General features: G+C 51.6%; 8 protein-coding genes across 8 annotated transcripts; 4 read left to right on the top strand and 4 right to left on the bottom strand.

Annotated features, from left to right (window-relative positions):
* Positions 1-206: 206 nt before the first annotated feature.
* Positions 207-1,230, bottom strand: BKA58DRAFT_397112 (uncharacterized protein; the record flags this gene model as incomplete). The annotated part of the gene is made up of 2 exons (XM_046171405.1): positions 207-1,120; positions 1,206-1,230. The coding sequence occupies 2 exons, from the start codon at positions 1,228-1,230 to the stop codon at positions 207-209; spliced, it is 939 nt and encodes a 312-aa protein (XP_046031761.1).
* Positions 1,231-1,583: 353 nt separating this feature from the next.
* BKA58DRAFT_374066 (uncharacterized protein) lies at positions 1,584-3,253 on the top strand. Its single transcript, XM_046169286.1, has 4 exons — positions 1,584-1,937; positions 1,993-2,455; positions 2,505-2,699; positions 2,753-3,253. The coding sequence occupies exons 1-4, from the start codon at positions 1,849-1,851 to the stop codon at positions 3,068-3,070; spliced, it is 1,065 nt and encodes a 354-aa protein (XP_046031762.1). The 5' UTR covers positions 1,584-1,848; the 3' UTR covers positions 3,071-3,253.
* A 3,538-nt stretch (positions 3,254-6,791) lies between these two features.
* BKA58DRAFT_26415 (uncharacterized protein) lies at positions 6,792-9,221 on the top strand. The gene is made up of 2 exons (XM_046166778.1): positions 6,792-6,825; positions 6,894-9,221. The coding sequence occupies exon 2, from the start codon at positions 6,946-6,948 to the stop codon at positions 8,914-8,916; it is 1,971 nt and encodes a 656-aa protein (XP_046031763.1). The 5' UTR covers positions 6,792-6,825; positions 6,894-6,945; the 3' UTR covers positions 8,917-9,221.
* Positions 9,222-10,895, bottom strand: BKA58DRAFT_26269 (uncharacterized protein). Its single transcript, XM_046166775.1, has one exon. The coding sequence runs from the start codon at positions 10,787-10,789 to the stop codon at positions 9,527-9,529; it is 1,263 nt and encodes a 420-aa protein (XP_046031764.1). The 5' UTR covers positions 10,790-10,895; the 3' UTR covers positions 9,222-9,526.
* A 244-nt stretch (positions 10,896-11,139) lies between these two features.
* BKA58DRAFT_329942 (ABC transporter) lies at positions 11,140-16,474 on the bottom strand. Its single transcript, XM_046168144.1, has 6 exons — positions 15,207-16,474; positions 14,490-15,086; positions 14,106-14,410; positions 12,876-14,050; positions 11,821-12,828; positions 11,140-11,766 (listed from the first exon to the last, which is right to left on the bottom strand). The coding sequence occupies exons 1-6, from the start codon at positions 16,035-16,037 to the stop codon at positions 11,396-11,398; spliced, it is 4,287 nt and encodes a 1,428-aa protein (XP_046031765.1). The 5' UTR covers positions 16,038-16,474; the 3' UTR covers positions 11,140-11,395.
* A 1,382-nt stretch (positions 16,475-17,856) lies between these two features.
* On the top strand, positions 17,857-19,352 carry BKA58DRAFT_26373 (uncharacterized protein). Its single transcript, XM_046166777.1, has 2 exons — positions 17,857-17,997; positions 18,050-19,352. Exon 2 carries the CDS (start codon positions 18,313-18,315, stop codon positions 19,177-19,179), a length of 867 nt encoding a protein of 288 aa, XP_046031766.1. The 5' UTR covers positions 17,857-17,997; positions 18,050-18,312; the 3' UTR covers positions 19,180-19,352.
* A 1,066-nt stretch (positions 19,353-20,418) lies between these two features.
* BKA58DRAFT_26273 (uncharacterized protein) lies at positions 20,419-21,694 on the bottom strand. The gene is made up of 5 exons (XM_046166776.1): positions 21,262-21,694; positions 21,013-21,211; positions 20,838-20,948; positions 20,736-20,791; positions 20,419-20,685 (listed from the first exon to the last, which is right to left on the bottom strand). The coding sequence occupies exons 1-5, from the start codon at positions 21,576-21,578 to the stop codon at positions 20,544-20,546; spliced, it is 825 nt and encodes a 274-aa protein (XP_046031767.1). The 5' UTR covers positions 21,579-21,694; the 3' UTR covers positions 20,419-20,543.
* A 940-nt stretch (positions 21,695-22,634) lies between these two features.
* On the top strand, positions 22,635-24,071 carry BKA58DRAFT_464786 (uncharacterized protein; the record flags this gene model as incomplete). Its single annotated transcript, XM_046174934.1, has 6 exons — positions 22,635-22,713; positions 22,771-22,906; positions 22,991-23,182; positions 23,231-23,296; positions 23,347-23,476; positions 23,533-24,071. 6 exons carry the CDS (start codon positions 22,635-22,637, stop codon positions 23,641-23,643), a joined length of 714 nt encoding a protein of 237 aa, XP_046031768.1. The 3' UTR covers positions 23,644-24,071.
* Between the last annotated feature and the right edge of the window lie 16 nt (positions 24,072-24,087).

The following is a 24,087-nucleotide window of genomic DNA, read 5'->3' on the forward strand; positions in this document are numbered from 1 at the left end:
AATGCAGGTGGTGCCGATGCCGACGCCTTGAGGCGTGATCTAGCCACGGCCATAATCGTCAGGGCCAAGTACATCATTTGTTTGATCATAATGAAGCCTGGAATTGCTTACTTTAAAACGCGAAACCTGGGGTCAAAGCTTACTTTCCAAATACCGGTGCGTAACGTGTCTGCATGCCATCGGTGTTCCCAGTTGTCCCAGTCGTCTCAGTCGCTGTAAAACAGGGTATGCTCTGGGTCGCCGTGACTGGGAAAGATTCCGAAACATACGAGGCCACGCCTAGCTTCAGCCTTTTGCATGGCTTTGGTGGGATCCCAACGGTTTGACTCATCATCGGATGAGTCGCGCTCATTGACGAATTGCTCGACTTCGACGCTACTTTCGCGTCGGTAGTATTCCTCTTCCTCCTCTCCATTTTCTTCATTTTCTTCAACTGTCTCGTCTCCCGTAGCACTCTCCTCGGTGCCGACCCCGTATGCTTCTTCGCTGTGTTCCCGTTCGACAGTCGCTGCATACCCAGCGGTTCTACGTATCTTTTGTCTGGTAGCATCGCAGTACTCTGTGTCTTCGTAGTTCCTTCTTAGTGTGTTGTTTTCTGATGCATGGCCATGGTGCTGTGCTGGTTCTTGCGGCGCCTGAGGTTGGTCGGGAACATCACGAGCTAGTGGGATTGGATGACAGATTTGGGATTTCCACTTGTACTGTCCAACTCCAGGAATTTCTATGGAGCAAGCAATGTAGTAACCGTAGGGCGCGAATGAATTGTCTGGGGTACTACAAGGGTTTGGCCCACCATCGCAGCATAAGGCATGGGCGCTTTGTAGTTCACTATGGACGGGATGAAGCGTGAATTGGGCCCCGAGTATGTCTCGCGGAGTCGAGAGATGAAGAGGAGGATGAATCAAGTGTTCGTTCTCAGGAGGTTGTGGTGTAGCCTTTTGCCAGCAGAAGCTCGGGTAAGAGTTTTGAGTGCTCGTGTCGCATTGTGGGCAGTCGGAGGAAGGATGCAGGAACGAGGTATGAGAACGGGATCTTAGATGATTTAAACTCCCACAGTGTAGAGGTCGCTTGATCCTCAGTCGCCATCTGAGTTCGATGAGTGTTCCAAAAGCAAATGCGTCTGGCCTTCGAGATTTTACGGTTCATGGATTCCTCTCGAACAGCTTTCTGCAAGCTTTGTGCCCCCTGGTTGCGAAAAGACCCACGGTTTGCGCGTCGTGCGCGGGGCATGTCTAGAATAGGACTGTCAATCATCATGACAGGATAAAGGCGTATCGGGTTGAGTATCGCGAAACCTGGTGTTCTCAGCAGCGGAAGCGAGATGTCGCTGTGATTTTGTCCTGAACCTCAAGTGTCGCAAGGCTGGGTTGATGAGACATCCCGCATGAAGGCTGTCACGCTAACAAGAAAATCGTCTAGCCTGAGTCCCCCCCCACACCTTCCACAGCACCAACCTCGTATCGTGATAGTAATATCCGAGATCATTCAATCATATCCTCCATCAAGGTCCCGGGAATGCTCGCCGTAGGAAGTCTGGGATGGCATAGCGTCGATGCCAGCTGCAATGGTCGACGTTCGGCTGAATGCGGCATAGCACGGAAGCTCCTTTCCCGTATTTAGACTTCCTTAGCGGACCCAAGCCCGGAGAATGCCAGACTATGCATGGAACTAGAAGGTTTTTGCTTCTGTCCACGCGTTATCATGATCCTTCGAGACTGCTAAAAAGATTCTCCCGTCGCACACAATACCCACTGCTTGTACCCTGCCCAGGTGTGGCTGATTCACGGCAAATTTGTTTCCATTACCTATTTGGGCGTGTGGGCAGCTCGATCGGGGAACATAGCAACGATGGTATCGTGGCGGCCGGAAACGAGGTTGGAATGGTTTTTCTTTGGCACTACGACAGTTCAGGCTATTACGAATATTACGATACAGACGTTCGTATTTCCCCGCATAACTCACTCACTAGATGAACCGGCTAACAAGCCCTAGAGTTATTCTGGTCACATACTTGAATTGGGTAAACTCGGTTGCATACCAGGTTCCAATATCCTATGTCATCCCTTTGACCTTGTGTGTCAATTCATTAGGATGTCTCTTCCAGATCATCTTGACACTTGACGCATACCGAATCAAGAACCACATCCAAGTGTTCGTTCAATGCGCCGCCAACATATGTCTCTCGATCTCGACGGTACTTCAATATGGCGAGACCAGGCATGCAGTAGGGAGGATTCTCATTAATCACGACATGTACGGCACTCCCTTTGCAGATGTCGATTGGCCTTTCTGGAAGAAGACCTCACCTGGCTTGATGGTCTGTACCGTGGTCACATGTGTCAGCAGTGCAATTATGTGCTGGTTAGCGAGGGGCCTATATCGTGAGTTCTCTTGGGCTTTATACCAGCATGTCAGCCCTGACAAGAAGATACAAACCAAATACGCTGTCTACCAGGTAAGACTTGCGTCATCGTTTTTGCCTAGTCATACTCATACAGGCACAGATTTACCTCGTCCTTCTCAAGTTCACACCCTACTTCGTCTTCGCGTTCATAATCTTCTACGATTTCATCGACGTCCATTTCCAAGAGCCCGAGTTCTCATTGACGATCTCAATCATCCCTGCTACTCTTATACATGTGGCTATCGCGGTATATTTTGTCAGGCATGAGCGTCGCATTGGTATGGCGTTTGTTTTGGTAGGTCGCTCAACCTCAAAAGGACAGGCACGCGCTAACACCATATCTCACAGCTTCTCCATGCCGCAAACATCGCATACCTGATTAGCAGACTCATCGTTCTCTATGGGAACTCATTACTTGCTGAGACCCTATTAAAGGATGAGATGGTTTTCTACCTCTGCGTAGGGGTGGTCTTTTCGACGAGTGCACTCCTGGCCGGCTGCGTTTGCTTTTATAACTTCAAGAAGGGGCTCCGGCCAATTCTGCTGGGCCAGGTGCAACGCAAGCCTCGGGCACATGAGCTTGAAGACGACTATTATGTACAGCGTTTGAACTACAACGTGGTGCCATCGGCGGACCGAGATTCGCAAAGATTTGCGTTGGATTAAAGAGTAATGCGTTTAATATGGGATAGGAGGAGTCTGCTCGCACATATAGAGTTGATGATAGAGCCTACCGGACAAGTCCAGGTTACATAATGATAATGTCATACTAGCGCGTCCCGAGTACGATTGTCCAATATGGTCTCAGCTGTTGGCACGCTTGCGCGCTCTCAATATTGAGGTGAAAGCCACCTGAAACACTCTGGATGTATCTCTTCATTGAAACTGGTTTTGGTCATACACTATCGTCTCTCTTGATTACGGTTTTCATCACAGCATCCTCCTCCTCATCCATGGCATCCCCTTCGCGGGCTGCGGCCGCTTCATAGTCCACTCTAAATCCATCCTCGTCCAAAGGCTCTTCTTCTATGACGCTCTTTATCAAGGCGCTTCCGTCAGAACTGCTGCCTGCGTTGGCGTTCCCAGAGGTGTTCTCCATACTCGATACTGCTTCATCGACATTTGCGCTACTCGTCATGTTGGCTTGCTTCGTATCTTCTTCGTGATGGAGACCGGAACCTTCGCATCTGGCGACCTTTCGAGCTGGCCGTGGTGATGAGAATGAGGCCGGGTCCACAGTCCGCTTCCTACGACTGTCTGATCCTTCAGGAGAATTTTCAGCCTCTGCCTCAAGCTCTGCCTCTGCCTCAAACTCAGCCTTACATCGTCGGATAGCATCCAACCGAGCCTGTTCTAATTGCACCAAATCCGCCATGTCTGGGCCTCTAACCTTGCCATTTCTCTGGAAAGATCTAACGGGCATGATTTATGATCCTTTGGCATAGTCCTCGGCATAGAGATGTGAGAATTACTTGTTGAAAGGTGAGATGCCGGCAACCGTGAGCGATTTTACCACTCCGGGGCTGGGTGTCCGCAACTCATCAATTCGTACTTTCCGTCGTTTTTTAAGCATGCTTCTAATTTGCGTCTATCATTTGTCTTCGCGTACTCCAGGAGGGCGGACCTGTGGGCAGCCCAGCCCGAATGATCGTGGGGATCATACTTGGCCCCGTCTACTCAACAACACCTGGGCACCATGCCACACCTCACATGTGTCAGCGTCTTGTCGTAACGACATCACATGTTTGCGTAACTTTGTTGATTTATATGAACGGCGAAAAATCTGTCCCATATGATCTCATCTACCTAGGCACCGTATGCCTTCAATAGATTGGGCCTTCACAACGGCATCAGATATTTCGTTATGTACTAGACGCAAGGCAACGAAACAACGTCGATAGGACGACTGCGAACCCACGAAATAAGTCAAGTTCCGTCAAGCTACAACGGTGTAAGAGCGAACCAATTACTGTCTGAGTTCGCAAGTACACCACACTCCGCCGGCGTGTCTACCAACAACATGAGAACAGCTTAAAGCGATAGCAGGTCGAGCCGCCAAACAGTGCACATCCCAGAAATACATTGTAGCCCTCCCTCCTTGTTTGGTACTGGACAGTTGAGGAGAGGCATCCATTTCACAGGGGTTGAATCGAAGCGGGTCCCGCCACCACTACACTGTACCTGTATTGATAACGATAAGCATGTGCGCAACCTCGTAAAAGATATGGAAGACTTACAACCCAGCCCGAGTTACATTCGCAAATATAAGCATATGGCTCTGTGCATTTTGAATAACGCGTAGCACATACACCTTGTCCGACTTTGAATTCGAAAGCATCAATGGATGTGGCGAGGAGTGAAAGCGCGATGATGGACTCGAGGGATAGTTTCATGACGGCGTGTTGTATCGGGAAAGTAGGTGAGTGCAAAGAGGGAGGGATGGTCTTAGAGACGTAAAGAGTGAAGTGTCTTCTTGACGCGCCTCGTGAGACTTACCTTTGGATACATTTATCACATCCGCGATACGAGCGCCGTTTTTAGACTTCTTTCAAGTATTGATTCTTACTGAGATGAAGCTCCAAAATTATTTAGTCACACCTGGATTTGGTTGCTCGAACAAAGACGTCAGTCTTCGTTTCGTCTGGGCCAACTCTCCCCAGCTCTTATGAACTCGATTTTCAAAGAAAAAATCGTTTCAAATGTGGCTAGGGATAATCCAGAGCATTATTCGCCACGTCCCTGGGTCAAGTATATTGTGAGCTTGGTTTCGGATGTATTAATTTCTTCTATTCATGATATGGCGACCGTATGCCGTGCAATAAGACCATCCATTTCCAAGGACTTATCAAGGCCACGGCGACTCAGCTAAGTGGGGTATGCTAGTACCGCCTCCCCTATCGTGATTGATGACTTGACTTCGTGCCTGGGAAAATAAACATGGCTGGTTCATCAAATCAATTCCTACTGTGAGAAAGACTTTGCGATGAGTAGAGATTCCATTTCCGAGAAACACCTGTTCTGAAAGACACAAGTTGTGTCTGATGCTACACTGTTGTCATAATCTTTGGCAACAAGATGCGGCTGGACAATAGCGAAACCCGTTGGAATGTGAATTCGTCGTGCGTGGATTTCTATAAAAGTCCATTGGTGTTGGCGCTGAAGGAAATGCATGCGGATCACATGAGGCTTAAGGGCCGTGTCGCGCTAGCCAAAACGCAAGACGTTTGAGAGTGGACATGGAGGATCGATATAAACTACCGGACACCTCCATCGATGCTTTGAGGCGAAAATTGGTCGCTTATTTCCCGAATTCCTTGTCTAGCTGTGACGTCGCTACTAGTGCGGGTACGATATGCAGAACCGAGATCCGCATTGGGAAAATGCATCGAAAGCACGGATGAAGCTCCTGCTGGCACTTGGACGTCTCCCACCAACAGCTCTGGAATCGATAGGTTTGTCGTTTCTCTGCCTCAGACTCGACGGAGGGTTGGCGATGCGAACTCCTCCGCTCCTTCGTTGCTTCTTCATCGACAAGGCGGGGTCATGTGCTAGCGTCAACCATACCTTGGAGCCGCCGCACGATCTGGATACGTCTTACAACCACCGGCTCTTCGATCATCACTCACAGATACACTACACTGGTAATGGCCAGGCGTATACCGGTGTAGCTCTCCCTCCAATGGCCGTCGTCATCCCATTGCTCGGTCATGGCCGACGTTTCCGATTGCCTGATTGCGGTCCGGTCCAGTATGCCAGAGGATGTCATTGGCTCACGGCTCCTCCCTTGCGCTGAAAGACGGAATCCCGTTTAGGACTATCGAAAGCTTTGGCGTCATGTAGCGGCCGAAAGAAGCAAGCGAGGTCTAGCGATGGCGCTGTCGACTCGGCGAGGATGCTATAGCGCGGCCCGCCCCCATATATGATCTGCGATCTGCAGCATCGAGATATCCAGCCCTGGTGATCTACCCGCGTCTGGCATCACATCATGCAGTCGTAAGCCGATGCATCATGCAGTCCAATGCCCCGACAAGCGAGAGCGGCAAGGTGAAAATCCCTCTCAGCGACTTGCGCTACAAAGGATCGTCGTTGCATATGGCAATACCGGGTCTGATCTCCTAGGCGGTGCTCATTCAAGCTGAATGTTACGATGGTTACCTCCACCTCTTGAGTCGCCGACACTTAGTGAAGAGGTCCCACTTATCTCATGCATGGTTCCAAGTTGCTGCATGTGCCTTTCCAGTAACAGTGCAGCGTATCGAACGGCAGCTGGAATAGCTCCTCCAGTTCGCCAGGTACTCTGAGAATGTTGCGTCATATGTGGGAATATACCTTCAAGCTGCAAGCCACGGCCAGCTCGTTAATGCGAGGAGCTGACTATGCCGATGATGGTATTGATGTGCCGCTTGGAATGCGCTACAATGGTACGTGGGCCAGGACGCTGGTTGACGGCATTGACAGCATAAGTACCACTTTCCGCTCACCTTGATAGTATTTACATCTCAGACATCTTCACATCTTTGTCAACACCTCACATCATCACGATGACAGACACATTCGACACCACCGCCGATATCTCGCCTGAGAAACTTACCATTATGAAGCTCAAGGCCAGTGGACTTCGCGATGTCTTTTCCGAGCCTTCCTCCCCCACAGGCAACCGGTCTTTCTCATTCGCCAGTCAAGCAAATGGCGGCGGGCACAGCTCGTCACTGACACGCCGAACGACTCGCCAAACCAGCTCATCTTCTCGTCGAGCAAGCAGCTTCCTCCAATCGCATCGAAGCAAGATGTCTACAGAGCTCACATCACAGGCCGAGGGCAAGTTCTTCGCCTTGATGGACCTCATGTCTACTGCGTCCCGGGAGGCTTCTTCACTCAAGGAATCATGGTCTCGTATCATGGCTGAACGAGACAGTCTCGTTCGCGAGAGGGATGAACTTCTCATTACCGTCGAGGAGGTGACCGAAGAGATCCAGCGTAAAGAGGCTGAACACTCACATTATGGTCATGAGCATGGCGAGAGGAAGAGGCAGGTGGAGAAGCTCATTCTTGAGCTCACAGCTGCTCTTACTCAAGTGACCGACCACAAGAAAAAACTCGCCGATCGCGACCGCGACCTAGAAAACACCCGACATGAACTACACGAACTTCAAAGCTCCATCACGCTCACTCATGGTGATCACGAGAGAACCAGGGCGGAGCTAGATGCTGCATACTCCAGGCTGAAGATCTGTGAAGGCGAACGCGACTCCGCTCGATTCGACTCGGACAAGCACCACAATGAGCTGAGGACTCTTCTTCGTGAGCACACTGAGCTCAAGAGCAAGTACAACGAGACTACTTCTAAGTTTGAGTCTACTCGCAAGGAGGTCCTCACTCTTACCGACCGTATCAAGATGTTTGAGCTTGAGCGGGATGAACACCTCCACGAGAAGGATCGTCTACACGAAGAGTTGAAGCGCGCGAAGTCCCGCGTTGACGAAACCACTCGCGAGTACACCGAGCTGACTGAGCGACACGACCGCGTACAGCGTGAGCTTCACAAGCTCAAGGAGACTGCCCGCATTATTGAGACAGAGCGTGATGACCATGCTCTGACCATTGACAACCTCCGCCGTGAGGTGAAGGCCAAGGCTCAAGGTTGGGAGGAGGCCGACGCCCGTGCTAACGAGTTCTCTCTCAAGTACGAGCACATCAAGCGCGAGGTCGTCTCCGTCAAGGAGAAGTTGAGGGACGTTGAGCTCGAGCGCACAGAGCTCCGGGATGCCATTGACCGCTCTCGCGAGGACCACCGTCTTGTCGTCATTGAGCGCGACCAACTCAAGCAAGACCTCCACGACGAGCACCGCAAGGTGGAAGACGGCCACCGCCGCATTAACATCTTGGAAGAGTCCCTCCGCCGCGCAGAGCTGACGATTACCGAGATTAAGTCTGAGATCCACACCTTGACCGAGCGCAACAAGGTGCTTTACCGCGAGGGCGAAGACTCACGCGGCAAGCACGGTCATCTCACCGGCGAGATCAGCAGTCTCCAGGAAAAGCTCGTAATCTTCCAAACCGAGATCACCAACCTGAAGTACGCTCGCGACCGCGCACACTCCGACCTCAACGCCTGGAAGCACAAGTACGAAGAGATCACCGAGACCATCTCTACCTACGACGATTCCTCTGCTGAGTTTGAGTTTGAGATAACCTCACTCCGCACTCTGCTCAACGAAGCGCGCGAGCAGAAGGAACGCGCCATCTCCGCCCGTCACGCCGCCGACCGCGAGCGCGACGAATACATGGCCAAGTACGAGGAGAAGTGCCGCGAGATGGAGCGTTTCGAAGAGTCAGCCAGCAGCGTATACCACGCCAGTAGCGGTGGCGCAGCCCGTGGTGGCTCCAAGATTTCCAGGGTAGTATCCAGCGGTACTACCGTCCACAACCACAGTGCCTCTGGTGGTGGTCACAGCCACGGACACAGCCATGGCCATGAGCATGGCGAGGGGAATTCTATCTTCGCGCATTAGTTACGATGTCGAGCGATTGGGATTTCATTGCTGGACAGGTTGGCGCATGATGGGTGAGGAAGTGAGGAGGCGGAGGGGTGTGTTTGAGACGAGTAGGACGAGTCGGCCGAGTACGGCGGAAACGAAGTTGAGCTGTTGAAGGGTGGGTAAAAGTCAAAATCTGGTATGGGTGTCGGGATAGTACTATAACCCAGGTGTAATGAATGAACATTCAAAAGTTTTCTCGAGATGTGTACTAGGGGGTTTCGCGATGCTTTACGTTGACATGATGATGAAACGAGTGGTGGTGAATCTGTCCATCACCTTGTGATGCACGACCAATTCAAGTTGTTAGCAACTACTGCGATGTGCAAGAAGAAATCGTTAGTGTTATGCAATCATATGTAGCATGGGGCCGCTATAGACATCTCGCGATACAGAAGCGAACCTTGTGGTCAGGATGAGCAGGCTGACCATAAGACCGTCGCTCGTCCCATCGACCTGATGCCCTGCAAGTAATGAAAAGCTTTGTACAGGCAAGCTACGTGCTATCAGAATGAAGATGCTACTTCACTCAGCAATGCAAAGCCGGAACAGAAGCATATGTACGCTTCAACCAGACACAAGTCGTCTAGCTGAAGATCGCAGTCGCAGAAGGTCTGGGGGTTTCACTGAGGAGACGATCCTCCCCTCCAGTATTGAAGGGATCTTGGCCATTGTCAGGGCTATCGTCACGGACTACAATGTCGGTATCGATCGTGGTGAGAAGGGTGTTGCCATCGGCGTCCGCCTCCATCTCGACGTCATGCATGCTCATCTCAACTTCCTCGTGTACTGGCTCGGCATTCTCATCGTTCTCGTTCTCGCTCTCCTGTGGGTACGGAGACTGGTCGTCCTTGTGGAGTTGTTCGGGGAACTCGTCGTTATTTGCCTCCTCGGGTGAGTCCTCGTCGTACTCGTTTTCCTGCTGCTGCGTGACAACCGCCTGCATATCCTCCTCGTCTTGAACACCGTCTTGTTGACCGTCCATGTCTATGCAGCCATCACTGTCCTCCTGGTACTGGTCCCGGTCCTGCTCTGAAGACACAAGAGCGTCCTGACCATCTTCGGCGACGATGCCATCTTCTTGCTGCTCTACGACAGGAGACTCGTCGGCTTCGATGAGGTCGTGGAGGTATTGGTCGATCTGCGCGACGTATCGGTCGGGGATCTGGCGCATAGTATGACCGCGCATCTTGCGGGGAGCAAGAGGCTTTGCGGGCTTTGCGACTTGCTTTGGAGGGATAACAGCGGCAGCGGCTTTGGGTGGACGTCCACGTCTAGAAGTTGGCTTTGGGGCTGGCTGAGGTGCTGGTTCGCTCTTCTTGGCTGGGAGTCGCGTGCGCAATTTGGATCGCATGCGTGGATCAAGGCGGCGAGCGAGCGGTTCAAGCTTGACCTTGTTGTTGTTGCGAGGAGACGACCTCTTGCCGATGCGAGGGGAGCCATTGACGCGGTGAAGGTCGACTGCAGCGCGCGCTGGACGGCCACGCTTGGGTGGTGTTGCCGGCTCTGCAATGGCCTCTTTCTTGGGGCGCCCACGACTCTTGACCGGCGCTCCTTCTTGTACAGTGACGGCGTCTTTCTTGGGCCTTCCTCTGCCCTTCTTGACTACTGGTGCCTCTTCGATGACGGGCTCCGGCGCAACGTTGGCTTGGCGATCGCGTTTCTTGGGCTCCGGTGCCGCTTCGACGGGCTCTTCAGCTTGTGATTTCGCAGGGCGACCGCGCTTCTTGGGGGGCTCGGCGACGACATCAGCTTTGGCGGCGCGACCGCGCTTCATTGGCAATGCGACAGGCACTTCTTCAACCGCGGCGGCGGCCTTGCCGCGAGGCGTACGTGCTTTCGGGGGCATTGCAGGGTCGCGGTGGGGTTTGAGGGAATGCGCGATGGGGATTGAGTATCGTGGCGCGTTACAAAGACGCGTTGGTTTGTCGGTTGGTGGAGTTGTGGAGCGCGCATGGTAGAATCTCACTCACTCACTAGCGTCATCGTGGTGCACGTGTATAAAGCCACTAAGAACGTTATTCCACTGGAATCTTCTGTTAGTACGGGCTTGAAGGCCTGCCTTCACCTCCGAAAGCTCTGGTTGGCACTGGGCAGTAGGTTCGATACTCAAGTATTGGTAGTCGTTCGAGTGTTTCACTATTGGATCTACCATGGCAATGACACTGGCTGTAACGAAGTCGCTCAAGGTCGCTGCATGGATGCATGGAATATGCTTTCGCAAGGAATTACAATATATTACATGTAGCAAACTTGACCCTGCTCTAGGATCAGACGCTAAGTCTAGAGATGGTCTGAAATGGTCTAAAGTACGAACTTTTAGAATAGAAAAGAAAGAAAAGAAAAGATGTACAAAGCCGAGACTCCAACAGGTGACCAAGGTCCCCAATGTAGTTGTGAGCAGAAGGCAAATTGGTTCCTGAACGACGAGCGGCAAGAATACACAGCCACTCACCTACTCTGCCTTCTTACTCGCCTTGGTCCTCAGCTTCATGAGAACATAAACCAACGCGTAACTCGAGATGGCAAAGATGACACAGATAGCCGCATCCCTCCATCCATAGTAGTAGTCGTTCAAGTTGACCGTGTACAGGTAATCGCTTCCCCTAGTGTACTGACAGACTCTGCAGTCAGCAGTCGCCTCAGGGTTGACGAGATTCGTGCGACTGCCTGGTCCAGCCATCCACGCTTGGAGGTATTCGCTGCAAGTCTGGCCAGCTGGAGGATCGAACATTGCGAACTCAGACTCGGAGCATTTGATTTCCCAGTCGAAATCCGTGAAGACGAGCAGCGATCCCATAAGGTAGTTGAAGGGGTTCAGCCAATCTATTTGGCGATGTTAGTGTTGTTGCCTTGGAAGGTTTAGGATCAGGTACTTACACATCCAGTAGCGCCAGAATTCTTGGATTTGCGCGTATGGCACTAGAACACCACAAAATGAGACGAGGACTCCGATGATGAGAGGGTTGACGAGCGAGGCGAACACAGCGTTCGGAGCGTACGCGGCCACGAATTGGCCAATACCTGTATATATGAATTGGTAGATAAGCATGACGAAGAACACAGCGCCTGCTTTATTGGAGTCTGACGGAAGGCCAGCAGTGTAGTAGAAGCAGACGTAGTAGAGAACGGCGCAGATGATGAGGTACGGAATCTCGGACACGACAAGGCCGGTGACGAAGGCGATCCAGGAGTACATCTTCGACTTCTTCTCACGTGTTTCGTAGATGTCGCGACGGTCGATAAAGAGGGGTTGCAGCTGAGCAATCACACCTGGTGCGACGAAGATGTAGTTGAACAGAGAGAAGAGGATGAGCTGCTGGTCGGCTACGGTGTTGCCAATCTTCCAGAAACTGAAACCAATCAACAGCGCGGTACCGATATGGAGGGCGAACTTGTTGTTAACGTAGTCGACATTGCGGTACATGCTGACATTGGCCCTGTTGGTAACAATCTTGGTTTGTGTCCAGAGACTCGTCGCGAACTCATGACCGTCATCCGTAGTACCGGGCTCTTTGCCAGCAGCATCGGTGATGATATGATCGAGGTCTTGGTGCATGCGTGCAGCTTCTGGCGAATCTAGCCAGACTTGGTGCCAATCTTTGCCATTTGTACCTGTAACCACGTCGATCATATGTTCTGCTGGATTGGCACCCGGGGGGCATGGAGCATCATATCGCTCAAAGTATTCCTTGATGGTAGCCGCGTTGTCGCCAATGTCACCGAAGTATACGGTTTTGCCACCCTTTGCGAGAAGCAGAAGAGTGTCGAACTGGGCGAAGAGCAGAGCAGACGGTTGATGAATGGTAACCAAGACGGCCTGGCCAACGTCGGCAAGCTTGCGAAGGAATCGAACGGTGTTGAAAGCGGCTTGGCCATCCAAACCAGCTAGACAGTGTTAGAGAAGGAACTCGAGAATGGTAACATGTACTTACAGGTAGGCTCATCGAGGAAGATCAAAATCGATGGCTTAGAAACAAGCTCGACACCAATAGTGACGCGCTTGCGCTGCTCAACCGATAAGCCTGCTCCGATACGACCGATCAATGTATGCTCCAGGTCGTGTAGCTCGAGCAGATCGATGATAGTGTCGACATAAGCCAGCTTCTCCTCGCGTGGTGTATCGCGGCTTTGACGAAGGAGGGCGGAGAACTCGAGTGCTTCCCGGACGGTCGCGAAAGGCTCGTGGACATCGAGTTGCTCGCAGTAGCCTGCAGAACGTTGGAATGAAACTGGAAGCGGTCGGCCGTCGACTAAGATTTCGCCATGGATAGTGCCATCAGTCTTTCGCTGAGCCAATACGTCCAAAAGAGTTGTCTTGCCGGCACCAGATGAGCCCATCAAAGCTCCCAGCATTCCGGGTTTGACGTAGCCGTGCACGTTGTCCAAGAGTGTGCGATCACCAGATGGGGTCTTGACAACGTAGGATAGGTTGCGCCAGGTGAAGACAGATGTGTTGCGCATGAGATTGGCACTCAGATCCTGGGTCTCAGTAGCCTTTTCGTCTGCACCGTCGGTTCTAGGGCTTTTCTCATTTGCCTGGGCTTCCTCATCGCCGGGTGTGATAGAGCGTGGAACCTTCCTCTTGTTCTCACGAGGAATCAGTAGAGCGCCTCCGGAACCGGCCGAGTCATCCCATCGGAGGGTGAAGAAGATTGTCAGGCCCACAAAGAGGAACCACCAGGCGAACAGGATGCCGACGTTGCGCCAAATATGTCCTTTAGCGTAAGAAAGACTCTCCAAGTAATCGTCCCCGTTGACCGAGGTAGCGCCTGGCTTAGCTCCGCCAACACCTGCACAAGCTTGGTTGACACCATTCTGGTATTGAGGTAGGAAGTTTGGAATGAGGTTGGAGTTGACGCAGGGTATTTCTTGTCCGGAGAACTCGTTCGCCATCAGAGATTCGAAGCCGTAACTCAGAGGATCTATCCAGTAGATCCAAACGAACCATGGATGCATACTTGGCTTCGGGATCTGGTAGCCAATGTATAGGATGAGAGCGCTGATGGAGAAACCTGAGACCTTAGAAGCAGCGTCGAAGTTGGGGAAGGCGGCGCCAATCATGCGGAAGAAGGCAGTCATGACGAAGGTGACAACGAATACGATGAACCTGTCAAAGCGTGTCAGTACGATCTATGCATGCAGAAACCTTCTACATCACTTACCATGCAGTAAAGAAAGCAGCAGCTGTAGCCTTCAGAGCCACCATCCAGTAAAGCACTACCATGAACATGGTGACCTGGAACAGTAGAATCGGCACATCGGCTGCGATCTGCGCGATACAGAAAGCTGCCGGGTTGTAGAAGGCGAAGTTCTTGTGTTTGGAGAGGATCGGGCGGCCGAAGAAGCTGTCCGTGACTTCCGACATGGCCAGCAATGCGTTGAATAGGAGAGCCAAAAAGAGCGCTCCCCCCTTGACAAACAGACCAGATGAGGTCGCGGGGGCGTTGTAGAAGAGCGAACCGGCGATCTAGAAATAGAGTCAGTCATCATTCCAAATACATCTTGTGATACTTCGTAGCAACGCAAAGAGCACTGGTATAACTCACAATTGCTTGGAAGAGCGTGGAACCTTGCTTGATGATGAACGTCGCTTTGTCTCCCCAGAGGATCTGGTACTGCCTAGCCACACAGGCTTTCACCTGGTTGTAGAACGAGACCGTCATAGGGGACGACGCTGGAAGATGCTTCGACTTGTCTATCGCCATAGCTTCGACAAAGGACTTGGTATTCGACTTTGCCGCTTCGCTCGTGGGATACGACAGTTCTTGGACCATGGCAGCCTTGATTGAAGACCGTTGGTAGGCCTGCTCTAGCTCGATATTGTTGCGTGGGAAGCCTTCGAATCCGGACCGGATCTGTCGCTCAGACGGTACCGTCACACCAGTCAAGAAGTCGGCAACGTTCGCACCCTCGCTGCAGACGAAGCCCTGCTCCTCCATGAAGGGTCGGGCTTGTTCGCGAGTACCGTAGAAGACTTGCTTGCCTTCGTCGAGCACAAGGACTTTGTCGAAAAGATCGTAGATACCGTTGCCTGCCTGATATAAGGTGACGATCGTAGCAATGCCCATCGCATCGGTCAAGCACCTGAGAGCACGAGTGTACTCCAAAGCAGTGCTTGCGTCGAGACCGCGTGTGGAATTATCCTGTAAAATGTTAGCGCCCATCGTTCCTGGTTCCAAGAAGCTTGTCTTCTCGGGCTATACACCAAAGCCATGACGAAGACCTTCGAGATGAGCTTTGGCGTGGATTGTTGATGTACTTACCCAGCAGGCTACGCTAGCGCGATTGGCCAAAGTCTCGATGATAGAGACTCGTTTGCGCTCTCCGCCAGATACACCGCGGACAAAGGCATCGCCGACCTTGGTATCCTCAGTGTGGGCTATCCCCATAGACTCCATCAAGAAAGACTTGAACTTCTGGCGATACTCTTCAGGAGTTGCGGAATCCTTCGGAAGAGTACGTGGGATGTTCAGTCTTGTAGCGAAATCCATGGTCTTGCCGACTGTGAGAGTAGGAAAGAAGAGCTCTTCCTCGGTGTTGATGACGATGTTGCCGCGGTACTGTTTGGCTTCCTTGGCGTCCATCGAGCCAAAGTGCACATCGCCTTCGACTTGTGCGTACCCCTTGCGCTTATTGGCGAGCATCTTCAGTAAGGTGGTGCATCCAGAACCAGGCCTTCCCAGGACGAGCAGCATCTCGCCAGGTTGTACGCTACCAAAGCTGTTATCAAGAATGGTCTTCAATTCTGGCTTTTGTCGCGACTCTTTGATCTGTTGTGGTATGTTGAACTGGCTGAGCACATTCTCCTGCAAACGTGCGTCTGAGGGCACCACCTTGACAGTGAGCCCGCTCCAGGTAACCCCGAGTCTCCGTCCGTCGGTCGGATCGTTTTGCTGGAGTTCCTTCACATCGCTTGCCAGTCTCCATTCGTCCACCTTGGTCTTGGCGGAGTCGCTGTCTGCACTGTCGTCTTCTCTTTGGATGTTGTCGTCTTGTCGTGATTTGCCGGAAAATGTGCGTGATAGTGTTCGCATGATGTCTTCACCAGCGCCCGATGGTATGTTCATACCACTGCTCCTCCTACGGCCCTCCATTTTGGTGTTGATCCAACACTTTGGCCAGGATCTTCTTCTTTTTGTGATATGATGATAGCGGTTAAAGATTGGACTCTGAATGTGGAAATAGGAGCTTCAAGCAGGTACTATTCAAAAGGATATTGGGGTTCGTAGCCATATACATGGGCCTATGGAAAGCTGATGTGGATCCTGATCGATTAGAAAAGTCTAGGAAGAGTCGGGCGTCGATATCAGCGACTCCGAGCTTACTGACGACGCAGGCGCAATCGCGCGCATTCCTTCCTTCGACGGACGAAGCAGGGGCTCACACGAGGCAGGAAGCCACGGGCACCGGCTGCTGTGGTACGACTGCATGTGGCCAACCCTCTTGATTGGCTCATGAGGTCGTCCAAGCACCAACTGCAAATTCGGCAGTCTAGATTGCCCTGATGCTAGAGTCAGGGTCAGCCACGAACAATGTCCCTGTTTCCCGTACTGGGCGCTGTTGTAGCGGGGCGGAGCTGAAATTGGTCCTGATAGCGGTCCCTAGCGGATGGCTTGACGATCGATTCGGCTTCGGCCGAGCGCCTGAAGCACCGAACAGCGACCCAAAAACCGTGAGAACGGTTCGACCAGGGCCTCAATGTATCCGACATGCTCTCCACGAAGTTTCAACTAGTCATAGAGATAGACCTGTGGCCACCGGGATGTGGAGAGCCACCCTGAATTGTTGATGCGCTCTTAATGCTCGCTGTTCGCACCTTCCAGTGACCGGCTCGTTGTGCGAAATCAGTATCCACACTCAACAGACTGCCGCTTTGCCTGATCACAAATTCAACTCGTTTCAGCGCAACACACTTACTTTCGTACATAGTATCGTACCTTGCTTGTACGAACATACGGGCGAAAGGTTGGACCGGTTGCCATCAGGGCCGATTACAGCGTACAATCAAGTACCGAGCGATGCGTCATGGAATTTGTCGAAGCACGACACCGGTCGCGCGCAAAAGACCGACTGCCGATGGCGACAGTCAGCAGTGCTTACGTGTAAAGATGTTTTGCTGTTCCATGGATGGCGATGCGGAAAGGAAGTGCGGAATGGAAATAGAGGCAGAGCGGCGTCCGCGGCGTCCGAATTCAACTGGTGCCAAGGTGCTTAGCATTGATCCCATCCACCAGATGGCAGTGCACGTTTTCAATGCCTTCGCCTAGGGTTTGAAAGTACGACTGGTGTGATTTAAAAGGGAAGTGCTACCAGGTTTGGCACATGGTAGGGGTCTCAAGAGACCAACCCGTCCCTCAGATGCGCGCGCGGACGTCATCGCATGCGGCCCCGATCGGATGGCGTCTCCCAGGGAGGCCGCGGTCCCGTCCCAGGATATGCCCATGACAGACACGCATCGTTGAGCGCCAGTAGCTAACAAATGTCATTGAATACACATCTGCACCGTTTTCACGGCACGTGAACAGCTCCGAATGAAACTACACCTGTGTGAGCGCCAAAGTAGTCTACTAATACCGTGTGATACTGAAGTTATCGGGATCTTGGAAGGTTACTGCAATCAATAAGAGAGGGGACGATGACGATGCTGATATCTTTAATTCCTACCTGGATATCTGCGACTTGAGCGCCTGCGAATTTGTTTCCCGTCATCTCTGTGATCGCTGCTATATACTGTCGTGGGCCTCCATATTTGAGCGGACAGTGGAGGTCAAGATGCCACTAAACTTGCCAAAGTAAAGTTGCATGCAGCATGCTTCTAAGCGAGCAAATTTGACCAACCTCTCGTTCTACTCCACGGGGACACTCGCCCCATACTGTAGTCCCGTCTGCGCAGACAGCATCACACTGCGCTTGACAATATATATTGTCTGAGAGGCCAAACTTTTATCAAATCACGTGAACCAATCCTTCACTCTGATCATCAGCATCGGTGGTTTAGTGGTAAAATTAGCCGTTGCCATCCACCTTGGACAGTTTCGGCTAGCCCCGGGTTCGGTAAGTTTAGATCGTCCACCTGATTCGATCCATTGTTCTAACAACACGATAGATTCCCGGCCGATGCAACACTCGCTTTCTTTTTGCTGTCATCGCTTTGTGTAGCACAATAATTTTTGCTCTTGTACTCTCTCGATTACAGCAGGTTATAACCAGTACGTTGCAAAGAGCGCGCTTGGGACTGTGGCCGACGCGATCTATAAGCTGGTTCGCACTAGATAGCTTTACAGCTCGTTGTATTAACGCGCTTTCCTTTGAGTAGCAAGCACGGGGTGGACCGAAAAGCGATATAGCTTGTGCAACATACCTATCACCATGGCGTATAGCGATACCAGCCCTCTTCTTCGCCTGCCCCGCGAACTGCGTGATCGGATCTACACATACGCCCTTCACGAGTCAGACGGCCTCATTTTCCATCGCGAAGATGACTACAAAGCATACTTCTGTACCGATTGGCGCCAACCACGGGAAGCCAATCAGCTTAAGTACACCTGCTGGCAGCTTCGCTCGGAGACACTCAAAGTCGAATGGCAGCTAAACGACCTCGTCTTTCTGTCCCACGGAAGTCGACGCGGCAGGTTCCTCGGAAAACACCCCGCTGCACAGCTCCTAGGCTTCTTGGATATGTGCAGCGAAGTTTGGAGACAGCGAGTCCGTCGCATCGTCCTGTTAGCTCAAGAAGATATGGGGGGCAACGACAGTATAGCAAAGCTACATCACCATGTCCATGATCTAAACCTAGTCGCCCTCACCTGTGAGAACTACCCTCTCATAACTGTGAGATGGCATCTCAATCTCGGACAGGAGTCGCTGAGCGATATGATCATGTACGGGCTCGTAGTAGTACTAGGCCTTCGTGGTAATGCCGTCGCCGTAGTGAATCTTCTCAAAGAGCTGGGAATGAAACCCGAGTTTGTCAGAATGGGATCATTCTTCCAGTCTTGGTGTCGCGAATGGAGGCGCTGCTGTGGATTCAACGCGTACGAGAACGTACTTCCAGTGCGAAATATGCGTATCGTTCCTTTCGGTGAGATAATAGACGCGGAAGAGCTTCGCATGAAGATGGGCTGGCGCAATGCTGGAGATGAACCCACTCACTGGGATGCTCCAGGTGTTGCTGGTGCTCATTTCTTTGAGGAACGTCTTACTCTTGCGAAAGAATGGGCAAGAGATGGGTTCTAGAAGGGCGGCAAAGCGTTGTTGTCGATTGTTCCGCGCTTTATCGTAGTCCTTCGTCAAGGCTTCGGCACTCAACGATATCTTGAAGATCCAGATAGCTCGTCGTTTGCTAACCCAGAATATGAAATCTTCCTAGTCTTGGTTGCGGCTCTTGGATCAGTCTAGCTTTCCGGAGGGTGTTCTGTCGATTGTCTTTCATTCACCGTGCTGTCATTGTGCATATGACAACGGCACGTGCGCACTCTTTGTGTGCATTTCAACTCCCACTCAACTCGCATTCCAACTCTTCCTTCTCGTAGGGGCATCATCTCTCCCTTTCTAAATCGACTTTCCAAAGCTATACTGTCTCTACACCCCGAACGAATATACCATCACACAGCCTTGACACAAAGAAGAAGCCGACTCTGCCTTGTTACAGAAAGCTGCAATCGCTCTCAACATGTCCCATGACACATCCAAAACTACCAAGGCCAATTCCCATGTAGATCCGCTCGTCAAAATATACGTCTGGCGGTGTCCTGACAAGAACTGCAATTCCGCTAACGAGACCTGGGCTAGCGAGGGCGGCAGGATTAGGATGTTATCGAGTGGCAACGAACTCCGAGAGCCAATGTGGTACTCAAGAAAGTGCGAAAAGTGTAGTGAAGCAGCCGGTAGAGGGTGCTGTCTACTCGAGGTCAAGCCCCTTCCGCCTGGGGACGAGGTGAAGGGCAAGGGGAACGGGAAGGCGCCGGTGGACGAGAACATTGAGATAGAGGGTTGAAGCGATGCAGCATGTACGCCTAAGCCTAGGATGCCAGTTCGCTACGTCGACGGAACATACGCAGCTTGGTCAGATAACACCCGGGTGATACACCGCTGGAATGCTCATGACGCCTCCAGGCTGGCGAATCGCGCGAGACTGTTGTCGTTTACGGCACACAATAACTCGTTCTTCTTTCCGATGACCTTCACGATGACCGATGCTGCATGTGACTTGGGATAGATCGCGATGTAGACATTCACTTTCATCATTGAGAACGCGTCCAGGCCTCGGAGCATTAGGGCCCTCGGGTAGTGCTAGGCCGGCTATGTCTTGGCGCATCCTGTGCACGCGTCGCACTGCCCAGGTGGTGTAATTACAAACTTCCACTGATGGCTTGACAGCTGAATTCTATAATACTAGTCGACTAAAATCGCGTCCATCTTTGCATCATGAACACCAGTGTCGTGACACGTTGGGTCGTTTCTCGCGCCTCGGATAAGCACCGCCAACAGCAACCATCTTCGACATGACTACAGCTGGACGTTCCATCGCATGATGTGTCCCATCGAATACCCTGCAGTGGTCGTACGAAAAGATATCTACGGTAGCTCTCTCCACATCGCTATCTGCTTCTATAGACATGTGTAGAAGATGCCTGGTGGCTCGGAAACATGAGTACGTCTGCGACAACGACGTTCTCCCGTCTACTCGTGGCAAACACGATGACTTCAGCGACATCGTCTGGGGTAAGGGGATCGCAACCGCTAGGCATAGTTAGCAATCTCATCAAGGGTCTCTGAGGCGAAGACAGTACGCGTAGACCATGTCCGCTTTCTCTTTGTCATGGCGATACCGGATGTCGTTAAACTCCTGTACGGCATCAGCGAGAAGTTCACTACGAGGTGCCGATACATACCGTCAAGACTTGTCCAGGATCGACTGTAACAACGCGAATGCGCGTGTCTATTAGCTCTCTCCTCAAAGCATCGGTGAAAGCGCGGACTGATGCCTTACTCGCACAGTATATCTGAAGTCCCATCAGTTTTACATCCACCGTGTTCGATGTCTTGAAAGCGGCGACTGTCACGTACCGAGCCTCCAACGTACGGTTCCCGCCCGGCGATACTTCCTAGCATGACGATATCTCCCTTGCCGCCATCCGGTCGCTTCTTGAATATCTTAAGTGTAGCCTGCGTCATGTTTATGACTCCCGTCACGTTCGTTGCCCATACATCGTGAATCACTTGTTTCGGGATATTCGGTGCTTGCTCGACGCCGGACATGAAGCCTCTTTTCGCAGTGGTCAACAGAAGAAGTGTACCTGGCAGAGGAATACACACGCATTGTTCACCAGCACATCCACGTCGCGGAATCGTTCTGGCAGCCCCTGTTCTTCAAACATTGCTTCGATCTCCGTCGGTCTTGAAACATCGAGCTGCTTCACGAAGACTTCTACGCCATCCCCAACCTCGCTCCTGATTTGCGCAGCTAGTTCATGAAGTCGATCAACTCTTCGTGCTGTAAGGACTAGCTTTAGGCTTTGCGACGATGTGCGAGCGAATTCGAGTGCGGTGCTACGGCCGATACCAGAGGAGGCACCAGTGATCAACACGGTTTTGCCATGGAGGTTACTCGCCGCTGATTTATGTGATGGCATGTTCTTGTCTGATTTTACGGGACTTCCATCTCGAAGGGACGAGGGGACGAAGGTCAGTGGGGGTAAGGTAGAGCGGGGATTAGCCGGCAACACTCGGTTCCAACAGAAGCAACGAACGAGTGGGCGATCTCTTGCGGACCACGTCCACAATCATTATTCAACAGCTGCAGCTCCCAAGTCGCAAAAGCTGACTACACTTCCCCAAACCCAGCAGTGCGGCTCATTTCTCCGAAATGGTTCCTCCAGCGTTCGGCGGTGCATTGCCGATGTGTGATCATGCCAAGATGCAATGCCGAAACATGTCCTTATCCTATTCCAGTTGCCATTGGTTGGTTAAATGCGCTGCACGGGGCCATAGACACCACCCGCACTCCCACGACTCTCCATTTGCATACCCGCTTCAGCAAGAGTGGGCGATTAGTGTAGTGGCTTGCAGTTGTGGCCTGGTTCGCTTTACTTCTAACATATCAGATTTCCTCCAGCGAGGACGTGATGTAACCAGTTGTTTGTCAGGTACCAGTCAACACGAAATGTATCGCACACCCATCATCGGCATGTGCAAGTGAATATGGGCGATCATGTACAGGAAAGGCGGTTCAGGACACCGCCTTTTGGCACACGCTGGGATGGGCCGCTCTGTAATGCGAGACTATTACTGAAGCAATAAGGATGAGCGTTGAAAGTCGCAAGCGAGGAACCAGTGGAAGGGAGTGTCATCCCATCATGAATCTTGCCTCTCCTCTGAACCCGATCCCTGTCATAAGAAATCCTTCCCCCAGTTTTCATCGACTCTTTTCTATCCGAACTGAGGGAATGGAGCACTGTGCAGAGATGCCGTGCGTACTCCTAAACTACAGTCCCTTCCGAAAAATGCACGATTCATATAGCACAATCTACCTGATGACGCTTTGTAGCGCATCAACTCGCTCACTTTCTTTTGCAACGACCCACAACGATGTCTGACCCGAACGCGACACTCATCGAATGTCGCACCGAGTACGCACTTGGAAGCGCCATCATCGCTACGAGGTTCTTCACAAGTTGGAAGACGTTAGAATGGAGAAGCTTCTACTGGGACGATTTCTTTGCGTTCTGGTCTTCTTCAATTTGATTTATGTTATGGTGGAGTATCTCAGTGAGTCAACTATCGCAAGTCCTTTGGTGTTGAATCAATCGACTAATGCTACTCCAGACGTTACGGGTGCGCCTATAGCCATGTCTCAAGAGCAGCGTGAAGCGCTTTCACCTGCAATGCGGAAGTCGATGCGAGAGGGCGCAAAGGGCATGTTCGCGTCCTTCTACTTCTTGATATTTCTAGTCTGGAGTCTGTAAGAATCTCTCATGATCCTGTTCCTCCGTTTGACGTAAGTTCATCTCTTCTTCGAATTACCAATACTAACTTCCTGGCATAGGAGAAGTACTAGACTCTACTACTATGTTCAGGCTGTAGCTGGTATCTCGGTTACTGCATGTATAGCTGCCATCATCACGCAGACAACACACTGCTTGCCCTTGAAGAGGAACTGGCAGATTCTTCCAGACCCAGGCAAGGAGTATTCAGCCGGCATTGTGATCAACATCGTGATCGCTGTCGGAAACGTCGTGTGGGTGTCAATATAGAATACAGCGATTGGAAGCTAACGTCTTAAAAGATTAGACGCTTCGCTGCTCATCGTACCTTTATGGATGTTGAAAGATGCGAAGATCAGCCTCTGGCGGTAAGTTCACGCGCGCCAGGGATAGAAGCCAAAGCTAATTGGCATTAAAGCAAAATTCGCGTCATCTTTCTCCTCTCTCTCAGTCTCTTCGTGATGGGGATGGCTATCGCTCGGTGTATTCTACCTATCGGCACTTCTGTTGAAGTTGCTCTCTCCTCAGTATGGGCACAGCGCGAGGCTGTAAGTCACTACTATTGAGTTGCCACATTGCGATGATTTTTGATAACATCAAACAGATTGTATCCATCTTTGCAGTCAACGCACCCGTCATCAACAGCCTCTTCAGAGCCGAGACGTGGAAGACACGTCACTCTTCGGACGGCTACGTATCGAAAGAATCTAACTGATCGCGATCGAACACTGGTACATTGGAAAAGGTGAAGAAGAAGACTGGCTTCGAGATCTACAAGATGACGGATATCGAGACAAAGATGACAGACTTCGAGACGAGCAGCAAAGAGAGCACTATGGAGCTGTTCAAGGACCCCATACTGTCTCCGGTGCCTTCGCACTGGAGATGTTCGGTGCGTGGGGCGAGTCAAGACGGTCGCCCTGGAAGTAAGAGTATGGTTTGAAGGATGTCAGGGCAAGATATGTGCCCCTGGTTCATCGCAACGGCCTGCCGTTTGGCGCTATTCCACGGCGTATAGCTTTACTCCGCGGAGGGGCAAGGACGTCACGCACGGCTTCTGCAAAAGCTCCTGATACCAACTGCGGTTTTATGTATTTAATAGGGATGACATACATTTCTCGCAACTCTCACTTCTATCTAGACATTTTCATCACAGCTG

This window comes from Alternaria rosae, assembly GCF_020736505.1.
Source record: "Alternaria rosae strain MPI-PUGE-AT-0040 chromosome Unknown BKA58scaffold_1, whole genome shotgun sequence".
In the NCBI taxonomy this organism is placed as follows: domain Eukaryota; kingdom Fungi; phylum Ascomycota; class Dothideomycetes; order Pleosporales; family Pleosporaceae; genus Alternaria; species Alternaria rosae.

Bases quoted from the DNA above. Each gene is read 5' to 3' on its own strand.
- BKA58DRAFT_329942 (XM_046168144.1), bottom strand. From the start codon at position 16,037: ATGGAGGGCCGTAGGAGGAGCAGTGGTATGAACATACCATCGGGCGCT. The intron at 14,051-14,105 runs GTAAGTGATGTA...ACGCTTTGACAG, and splicing joins GCTGCTTTCTTTACTGCATG to GTTCATCGTATTCGTTGTCA. The intron at 12,829-12,875 runs GTAAGTACATGT...AACACTGTCTAG, and splicing joins CTTCCTCGATGAGCCTACCT to CTGGTTTGGATGGCCAAGCC.
- BKA58DRAFT_374066 (XM_046169286.1), top strand. From the start codon at position 1,849: ATGGTATCGTGGCGGCCGGAAACGAGGTTGGAATGGTTTTTCTTTGGC. The intron at 2,456-2,504 runs GTAAGACTTGCG...ATACAGGCACAG, and splicing joins CCAAATACGCTGTCTACCAG to ATTTACCTCGTCCTTCTCAA. The intron at 2,700-2,752 runs GTAGGTCGCTCA...CATATCTCACAG, and splicing joins TTGGTATGGCGTTTGTTTTG to CTTCTCCATGCCGCAAACAT.
- BKA58DRAFT_26269 (XM_046166775.1), bottom strand. From the start codon at position 10,789: ATGCCCCCGAAAGCACGTACGCCTCGCGGCAAGGCCGCCGCCGCGGTT.
- BKA58DRAFT_26373 (XM_046166777.1), top strand. From the start codon at position 18,313: ATGGCGTATAGCGATACCAGCCCTCTTCTTCGCCTGCCCCGCGAACTG.
- BKA58DRAFT_26273 (XM_046166776.1), bottom strand. From the start codon at position 21,578: ATGCCATCACATAAATCAGCGGCGAGTAACCTCCATGGCAAAACCGTG. The intron at 21,212-21,261 runs GTGTGTATTCCT...CACTGCGAAAAG, and splicing joins GATGTGCTGGTGAACAATGC to AGGCTTCATGTCCGGCGTCG. The intron at 20,686-20,735 runs GTACTGTCTTCG...AACTATGCCTAG, and splicing joins AAAGCGGACATGGTCTACGC to CGGTTGCGATCCCCTTACCC.
- BKA58DRAFT_26415 (XM_046166778.1), top strand. From the start codon at position 6,946: ATGACAGACACATTCGACACCACCGCCGATATCTCGCCTGAGAAACTT.